Source organism: Miniopterus schreibersii (assembly GCF_964146895.1).
Source record: "Miniopterus schreibersii genome assembly, chromosome: 18".
NCBI classification, from domain to species: Eukaryota; Metazoa; Chordata; class Mammalia; order Chiroptera; family Miniopteridae; genus Miniopterus; species Miniopterus schreibersii.
In genome coordinates this window covers 1,222,736-1,232,081 of record NC_138121.1, presented here as the reverse complement: position 1 = coordinate 1,232,081, position 9,346 = coordinate 1,222,736, and the positions used below count along the sequence as shown (strand labels likewise).

Below are 9,346 nucleotides of genomic sequence, written 5' to 3'. Positions count from 1 at the left end.
ATCAGCGTCACCGCCCCTCCCGGGTATCACTTCCCGCTGACGCTTCAGGACTCAGGTAGACCCCGGACTCGGACGACCCGGGTAATGGGGTCCCCACCCCACCTCCTGCTGCTCGCGGGGGCCCTGGTCCTGACCCGCGCCTGGGCCGGTGAGTGCGGGGTCGGAGGGCGCGGCCTGTGCGGGGAGGAGCGCGAGACCCGGAAGCGCGTGTCCACCGGCCCCCCGTCTCCCGTGTCCCCCCCAGGCCCCCACTCGCTGAGATATTTCTACACCGCCGTGTCCCGGCCCGGCCGCGGGGAGCCCCGCTTCCTCTCCGTGGGCTACGTGGACGACACGCAGTTCGTGCGGTTCGACAGCGACGCTGCCAATCCGAGGATGGAGCCGCGGGCGCCGTGGATGGAGCAGCCGTGGGTGGAGCAGGAGGACTCGGGGTATTGGGACCGTGAGACGCGGATCAGCAAGGAAAATGCACAGATTTACCGACTGAACCTGAAGTTCCTGCGCGGCTACTACAACCAGAGCGAGGACGGTGAGCCCCGCGGCCCCGCCCCGTCACCAACACCCATCCCCACGGACTGACGGGTCGCCCAGAATTTCGGGGTCCGAGCTTCACCCCTAGGCTGCGGAACCGCCCTGCCCCCCACCCGGGAGGAGCCCGCGGGGACTTTGACCCGGTTTCACTTTCAGTTTAAGTTCAGTCCCCGCGGGCGGGGCTATCAGAGGGGCGGGGTCGGTGGGCGGGGCTGACCTGGGGCGGGGTGAGTGGGCGGGGCTAACAGAGGGGCGGGGTCAGGGTCTCACACCATCCAGAGGATGTACGGCTGTGACCTGGGACCCGACGGGCGCCTCCTCCGCGGGTATGATCAGTTCGCCTACGACGGCGCCGACTACATCGCCCTGAACGAGGACCTGCGCTCCTGGACCGCGGCCGACACGGTGGCTCAGATCTCCCGGCACAAGTTTCAGGAGGCTGGTGAGGCCGAGAGTGAGAGGAACTACCTGCAGGACATGTGCGTAGACTCACTGCGCCTTTACCTGGAGAAGGGGAAGGAGACCCTGCTGCGCACAGGTACAGGGCCCGCGGCGCCCTCCTCTCCCCTTGGGTGGGGCTCCCGCGTGGAGACGGAAATGGGGACCGTGTCAGACACCCCTGCCCTCCTCTCAGGGACAGTTAGGGTGCAGTCTCTGGGGGTGCAGGGGAGACCACCCCTGAAACAAGCGCTCAGCGGTTCCCATGGACCCTGGGGTGGCTCTGGGCCCCAGGGGGCCTTTCTCTCGGGCCTGTTCCCTGCCCCACACCCCCTGTCTGAGGTCTGAGCCCCGCTGCTCTGAGTCCTTGGCGTCCCCCCAGGTCAGGACCAGAAATGCCTTTTCTGCCCCCAGAGACCTGCCTCCCTCCCGCCCTGGGCTGTGCTGCTCTGACCCTGGAAGTTCCTAAGAGACCAATAGGTCATCCCCCTGCCTCTGTCCAGGCTGGTGTCTGGGTTGTGTCCCTTCCCCCACCCCAGTGTCCTGTCCCTTCTCAGGATGGTCACCTGAGCCCTGCTGGAGGGTCCCAGGGTGGAAGCAAAGTTCCTGAATCTTCTCCCCCTTCCCTCAGACCCTCCAAAGACACACGTGACCCGCCACCCCTTCTCTGAGCATGAGGTCACCCTGAGGTGCTGGGCCCTGGGCTTCTACCCTGCGAACATCAGCCTGACCTGGCAGCGAGACGGGCAGGACCAGACCCAGGACATGGAGTTTGTGGAGACCAGGCCCTCGGGGGATGGCACCTTCCAGAAGTGGGTGGCCCTGGGGGTGCCCCCTGGAGAGGAGCAGAGATACAACTGTGTTGTGCAGCACGAGGGGCTGCTGGAGCCCCAGAGCCTGAGATGGGGTGAGGAGGGGACGTGGGCACAGAGCCTCTTCCCAGGGAAGCAGGGGCCTCTGGGGTTCCAGTGGGCTCAGGGCTGAGGCCTGGGGGTCGGGGCCTCACCTTCCCTTCCCCTCTGTTCCCAGAGCCTCCCTCTCAGACCCCCTTCATCATCATGGGCGCTGTTGTTGGCCTGGTTGTCCTCGGAGCTGTGGTGGCTGGAGCTGTGATGTGGGCGAGGACGCGCTCAGGTGGGGAAGGGGGGGTGTGAGTTTCGTGTCCCCCTGGGGTGTCATCCCAGGGAGACGTGTGTCCTGCTTCATTCATGGGAAGCACCATCCCCAGGCCTGGGATTGCCATTGTGAGGTCTGTGTGCTGACTTCCTGTTTAGTGAGGCAGGTGTGACACTGAGGGACACATGTGTCACCTGATGGTCCTAGTGATGGGGACCTGACCCCAGCAATCCCAGATCAGAGGGCAGGTCCCTGCTGAGGACAGACCTGCAGGAGGGAGGTGGGTCCAGTCCCTGCACATGCACTTTCCTCAGGTTTCCTGACCCTGCCCTGGGTCTGTACAGACACAGGGTTCTAGAAACTTCTCTGGGCCCAGGACTAGGCTCCTTTAGGACCTCATGGCCCTGCCCCCTCCCTGGTCTCTCACAGGATGTTTCCTTCCCACAGGTGGGAAAGGAGGGAGCTACGCTCAGGCTGCCAGTGAGTATGGAAGGGGGTGCCCCCTGAGACCCTGGGACAGTGCAGATGGGAGCCCATGGGGACCCCGCCACCCCATAGTCCCTCCTTCAGCCTCCTGTCCTTGGCTCTGATCACGTCCTGCTGTGTCCACCCCAGGCAGTGACAGCTTCCAGGGCTCTGATGTGTCTCTCGGCTTCTAAAGGTGAGACCCTGAATGGGGAGGGTTTGGGGCAGAGGGGTCGGGACTGGGTTATGGGGACTCTGTGCACATTGTGAGCATGAAGTGGACCTTTGAGAATGTGACCAGTTAGAGCCACTGCCCTGAACTTGTTCCTGATGGTTTCCTTCCACAGCGTGAGGCAGCTGCCTGTGGGGACTAAGTGATGGAAGATCTGTTCAGGCTCCCACTTGGTGACTCAAGAACCTCAGATTGGGGGGCTGTCCCAGCCCTGTCCCCCAGGTTCCCTCCCCACACTTCCCTGCCCAGCAGAGGCGGGGCTGCCCCCCCCCTTCGATTGCACTGATCTGCAGCTTCTTACTCCTGTATTGAAATGAGACCCCTCCCGGCCTGTGTGGCTCAGTGGTTGAATGTCTCGCATCCACCAGGAGGTCTCTGGTTGATTCCCAGTCGGGCTCATGCCCGGGGTGTTGGCTGGATCCCCAGTTGGGGGCGTGCAGGAGGCAGCCAATCAATGTTTCTCTCTCATCGATGTTTCTGTCTCTCCCTGTCCCTTCCTCCATGAAATCTGTACAAACATTAAAGAAATCGAAGAAATAGGCTCTGGTTATGACTTTGTTTGTTGACTTCTTGCCATGAGGGCTGATGGGTAATTAGAGGAGAGGGTCCTAAAGTCTGAGAGGAAATACAGGGGAGCACCTAGGACTTTCCAGAAGCCCTGTGTGTGCTGTGCTGAGCCTGGGCAGGGGGACAGGAGAGGCTGTGAGGACCGAGTGAGGTCGGGGCCTGTGCCCAGTGGGCGCCCAGGGCCCCGTGGGCTTTGACGTGGTCACTGCCCGGCTGGGTCACCTCTCTGCTGCTTTGACCTTGTGCCTTCAGGGAACCTTGTCCCACCAGGACCCGTGGTCACAGGGACTCACATCCCCAGGCCCTGTCACTCGTCCTCGTGAAGCTCATCTCCAGGACCCTGGACAGTGAGGCGGGAGGGGCCTGGTCAGCCTGGACTCAGGCCTGGGCCCCCCTCAGCCCCATATTCTGAGTGTTTGTTGTTTCTCTTTTCTGTGGAGATTCCGCCTGTGACTGTTTGTGTGAGTTTTGGTCTCGCTGTCCTGGTGGCTCCCTCCCCTCTGACAGCAACAGGGTCGCTTCCCTGTCATTGTCCACAAGGCCCCACGGTCCCTGCACCGTGACTCTGGTGTCAGGAGATGGATTTTCAGGCCCATCCTGCTCTCTCCTCCTTCCAGGGCCTGAAAGTTCCCTCCCTCTGACCAGCTTGGTCTTCCTGGGACCAGCCCCATCCTGAAGCTTCCAGGTCCCTCAGCCAGGAGCCATCTCAGTAGCATCCCAGAGTCACCTGTCCCTCAGGAGATGCCCAGGGTTTAGGAGCTGGGTGCCAGGAACCGGGGCCAAGACCAGACCTTTCCTCTCATCCCCCAGGCCTCTGACCAGAGATCCGTCAATAGCAAAAGTGTCACAACAGTTAGAGACGCTGGCACATCACTGGGTCCCCCTCAGTCATGACCAGGAGTCCAGTCATCGTCCTATTGAGGATGTTTCGTGGCCCATTCATTTATGAAAGTTGCCCAGCAGTTTCAGAGGGGGAATTAAAATTAAGCCATAATGTGACATCGCTGCTCAGCTCCCAGGCTGGGGAAATTACGAAGGAGACAATCAGCTGTCAGCAGGAACTTGGACTCATCCCCTCTCATGTTGCTAGTGCGAGAGTCCGTGGTTTCAATACTTTGAAACCCCTTTGGCAGACTCACTACATACACCAGAGACTGACTGAGACACAGACGAGACGGCAGGGAGTCAAAAGCCAGAAGGGCCCTGGGCAGTTGGGTCAGTGGTTAGTGTCGGCCCCCAGGCTGAAGGTCTGAGGGGTGGATTCCAACAGGGGCAGGACCTCGGTTGCAGGCTCCATCCTGGGCCCTGGTGGCAGCATGTGCGGGAGGCAACCAGCCCCTGTGTGTCTCTCACATCCATGTTTCTCTCTCTCTACCCCCTTCCTCTCTCTGAAAGTCAATAAAAACATTCTCGGGTGAGGATTTAAAAAGAAATAAAAGGAAATGCCAGCAGGGCCTGAGAAGGGGAGGGACACCACGTTTGGGAAAGGTTTGGAGCAGAAGAGAAAGGAGACCTCACTTACCAGTCAGACTTCTAATGTGGGGAACCCGGAGAAGCCAGCTGCACCCCTCCCGGGCCTGTGACTGGCCTTCGGGGAACCTCGGCCCCCAGGCCTGTCTGTGGGCGGCCTGGCTGGCGGCTCTCCCGCGGGCACCTGGGGAGAGGCCCAGAATAGCTCCGATGGGGCGCGGAGCCACCAAGACCCAGCTGGGGGGTGTCACCTCTGGCCTCTTCCCCTCCAGGTGTAAATCATCGCTAGTCGGGAGGGGCAGAGACAGGTTTCTAATTAAAAACACAGGATCCCATCCTGGCTGGTGTGGCCCAGAGGCCGGGCATCCTCCTGTGCACCCAAGGGTCACCAGTTCGATTCCCGGTCAGGCTTTGGGTTCAATCCCCAGTCGGTGTGCGTACGGAAAGCAAGCAATCCATGTTTCTCTCTCCTCCTCGCCCTCCCCCTCTCTAGAAGTCAATAAAAAACATACTAAAAAGACAAACCGCTCCGCCCCGGGGTAAAGGGAGCCCTCCCCCCAGCCACAGGCCACGGGGGGAGCACCTCCCGGGCACCGGGGAGCCGCCCAGAGCAGCGAGCGCTGGAGGAGGCTGCGAGCGGAGGAGCAACGCTGCGCGGAAACTGCCACTGAAAAGCAGATTCAAAAATAAACCGACACAGAAGAAAGAAATTCGAAGATGGCGGTGGACTGAGCGGAAGCCGCGCTGACCCTCTCCCAGGACCAACTGGACTTTCACCTAAAACGCAGAAAACCTTCCTGAGCAACCCACTGAGGACCAGCTGGAGGGCAGCCGGCAACCAAGGTCGGAGAGCGGAGACCCCGGGGAGACGGCCGGGTCGGGGCGAGTTCTTTATCAAGGGCTCAGCGGGCTGGGGAGACCCTTTTCGGGTCCCAAAGACCAGCACGGAGGGGGCGCTGTTCCCGGGCACCCCGGCGGCCACCGAGGCTCCCGGAGAAATCTGAGTGTGACAAGCACAGTGGATGTAAATGTTCACTCGTTTATGTTGTTCAACCTTTCTTTTTTTGGGGGGGAGGGGATATTAAAGCTTATTTTATAAATTGTCTTTGAAAAAGTCATAAATCAACAAGATAAAATCCCAGTGAAGTGGGCCTGTCCTCTCGCAGCCCCGGGAAACGCCCCGTGAAGCCATTTCTTCGGAGACCTGACAGCTTCCCCACCCAAGTCGGGACCCGGAGCCAGGAGCCTGGCCTGAGGGCCCCACTGTGTCCAGCGCAGGGCCCGCCAGTGGCATCGGCAGTTTCTAATTGAAACAAGCCGTTTGAAAGCGGCAACCAGGGAGCCATCGGAGAAAGGCCTAAGAATTAGAAAGAATGCACACGTCTTTTCGAATCAGCGTTTTGGATTGCCTCAGATAAGTACCCAGAAGTGGAATCTCTGGGTCGTAAGATAGTTCTATTTTTAATTTTTTTTTTTTTTTTTTGAGGAGCCTCCGTGCCGCTTTCCAAGGAATCTGGTCCATAACAGTGTCATCACTACGTGTGGTGTCGGTGGGCACTGGGACGATCCAGGGGTCACTTCATGACGTGCACGGTTGTCCGGTCACTCTGCTGCACACCTGAAACTAGTACAAGGTCGTGTGTCACCTGGGATTCACTAATCTGCAGCAGTAAGTACAGTCCACTCTCACTGCTCAAGAGACTTGTGTTCTCTGGTCACCGGGATCCCTGGGTGTGTCGATGCCGAGCCGTGGCTTCGATGGGAGACACAGGACTGGGTTCCTTCTCTCAGTCATTCGTTAGTTAAAGGATTGGAGCCCTGGCCGGTTTCTCAGGGGTCAGCGGGGCGCCCCCAGGCTGAAGGGCCCCTGGTTCGATTCTGTCCGAGTGCACCCACCTCGGTCGCAGGCTCGGGGTGAGCGCGGGAGGCAACCAGTTGGTGTGTCCCTCACATGGATGTTCTCTCCCTCCCTCCCTCCCTTCCACTCTCCGAAAAGCAAGGACAATATATCCTCGGCTGAGAACTGAAAAGATAAAAAGAAATAAAGAATCGGGAAGGAGCAGGGAAAGTCTGGGTCGCTGTTTGCATCTTGCATAACCCCCCAAACAGGAACAGCTCCTAGGATTGCGTGTGCGTGTGCGTGTGTGTCCCACACGCTCCATCTCTCCTCTCCCGTTCACAGGGCCTGTTGCTTTGGGCCCCACGTTGGGTCCTGGTGACCCGGAGGCCCCCCTTTTGCTCAGTAGAGTGAGCCTGCAAGTGGGGGAGATGGGACAGGGGAGGAAGACGAGGCGGGGGTTGCTCTCGATGCTTCCAAGTGGAAAGCGAGCATTGGGGGTGCTAGGAGTCGGGGAGCTCTGCAGACCCGCCACCTCCGGGATCTAAAAGGCAGCCCGGGCTTCGCTTCCCAGACCTGCAGCACCTGCGGGACCCGCCTCCCTCCCAGACCCGCAGCACCTGCGGGACCCGCCTCCCTCCCAGACCCGCAGCACCTGCGGGACCCGCCTCCCTCCCAGACCCGCAGCACCTGCGGGACCCGCCTCCCTCCCAGACCCGCGCACCTGCGGGACCCGCCTCCCTCCCAGACCCGCGCACCTGCGGGACCCGCCCCAGCCCCAGCCGACGGGAGGCCCCGGCCGGATATCAGATGGGAGCTGTGCCACCAGACACAGCAGCCACACAGCAGGTCCACCACATCCTCTTCACTAGAAACCAGTGACTAAGGCCAGCACTGCTTCATGAAGTGCAAAGGAGTTAGTTGCAGACATGTTTCAGTAACTGCCTCGCTCGCCTTGTCTTAGCAAACACTCATCGTCTCCAAGGAAGCTGTTCCTCCCACTATCACTGACATTCCAGCAGGTTTGTTGTTGACGCTGCTGTTCTTTTTGTTTAGTATGGTCCCTTGTTTTGTGGGAAGTAACAAAGAATTTCAATATTTCCCTATTGATTTAAGCCCCACTTTTTTAGGGCTCATCTCGCTTAAACTTTTACAGTGAGAGGTGTGATTTCTCCGCAATCCATGGGATCATTTTTTCTTGGAATGCAATTCAAATGAGCATCAACCGTTTGTAGGTCAATACAAGACTTATGGCGTTAGAATCCATATTTAGAAGATTCATTAATTAGAGTCTCATTTTGAAAGTCTTATTTTGGGATGCATTTGTTGACTCAGTCCTAAATACCTCAAAAGGATATCCCTGCACTTCTTCAAAAATTATGAAGAGTTAAGGTGGGGGAAGAGGTAAGAGGCTTTCTCCTAAGAGGTGACATAGAGTCATTTTGTGGAGGAAAGACATGAAACAGTCACAGAAAAAAAGAGTATAAAATCAACTGCAGACTCTGTGTGGCAAATATGATGACAGCAAATATATGTTTGTGACTCCTGGTTGTTTTAACTTTGGTCTTGATTCTGAGTAATCCAAGGTTCCACATTCTAAGACTCTTCTACAGTACGGATAACATTTTACTGCAACTGAATTCATTTCAAAATGTCACAACTAACTGGTGTTGAATTAAGACTATTCTCAGTCCACAGCTTCATAACCAAACTATATTATTTCATTCACGCAGACTGATGATTTCATAGCAATAGAGGAACCTGCATCTTCAGCATGGGCACATCTGGATGAAGAAAATACACGTCAACGGACATTATCATCAGTGAAAGCAATTCAAAAGAAATGTGAAAAACTAGAGGATAAAAAACAGAAGTGGAAACAAAAAGCAAAAATGCTCAGAAAAAAAATGGAAATGAAGATGTCAGAAACAGAACAGCATGAACAGACGATTGGGGAGAAAACAGTACAGCATTTAAACGAAAAATTAAAACAAGCCCATCTGTTGTTACAGGTTAATTTCTTGATCTTTAATGTGCTTTATTTCATTTCACTGCAAATTTTACTTTGGACATAGACATTGTATGTGTTTTCTCCACTTCCCTTAATAGCAATTTGTTCTGTAGATTTCAGGAAGGAAGGTGGCATGTTTCTCATTTCAGTATTTTAATTTCCATCATTATTATCACTAAATTGACCATTCAGAAGGATTCTTACTAGAGGATCATTTTATTTTTAAGACCAATTGATGTAAATCAAGACTCTAAGGAAGAAAAGTAAAAATTTTGATTTAAAAATTATACTATTATAAGTTCTATTGTTCGATTTTTAAAAATGTAAATTGATTCTATTATTTCTTGAGTTATCAGAATACATGAGTACTAATAAAAGAAAGATTTTAGGCTAGGTGAAATGAGGAAGTCAGAGAAAGACAAATGCCACATGACGCTACTAATAAGTGGAATCTAATGAACAAAATAAGCTGACGAACAAAATAGAACGAGAGGCGTGGATACATGGACCAGACTGACAGAGGTCAGAGGGGAGGGGGTTCGGGGGGCCTGGAGAAAGGAAGGTTAAGGGATTAGCTAAAGAACATGTATGCATAGACCAGGGACACAGACAACACTGTGGTGATGGCCAAGGTGGGAGGGGGGTGGGGGCTGGTTAGAGGCGGCAAAGGGGCAGAAAA

At 56.1% G+C, this 9,346-nt stretch overlaps 1 protein-coding gene across 6 annotated transcripts in view; it reads left to right on the top strand.

The window, feature by feature from the left end:
- LOC308547415 (BOLA class I histocompatibility antigen, alpha chain BL3-7-like) overlaps window positions 1-9,346 on the top strand; it is a gene marked incomplete at its 5' end in the record, with an annotated part of 87,143 nt that continues 77,797 nt past the window's right edge. Inside the window, 8 exons of one of the 6 annotated variants that reach the window (XM_081117728.1) lie at window positions 1-148; window positions 245-529; window positions 794-1,069; window positions 1,601-1,876; window positions 1,999-2,103; window positions 2,533-2,565; window positions 2,701-2,746; window positions 2,898-3,322. In XM_081117728.1, the coding sequence (XP_080973854.1) occupies window positions 85-148; window positions 245-529; window positions 794-1,069; window positions 1,601-1,876; window positions 1,999-2,103; window positions 2,533-2,565; window positions 2,701-2,744 (1,083 nt within the window). In that variant the 3' untranslated portion in view covers window positions 2,745-2,746; window positions 2,898-3,322. Of the gene's footprint in view, window positions 149-244; window positions 530-793; window positions 1,070-1,600; window positions 1,877-1,998; window positions 2,104-2,514; window positions 2,566-2,700; window positions 2,747-2,897; window positions 3,323-9,346 lie in introns of those variants that run through there. The other 5 variants (XM_081117725.1, XM_081117737.1, XM_081117732.1 and 2 more) reach the window with 5 other exon arrangements.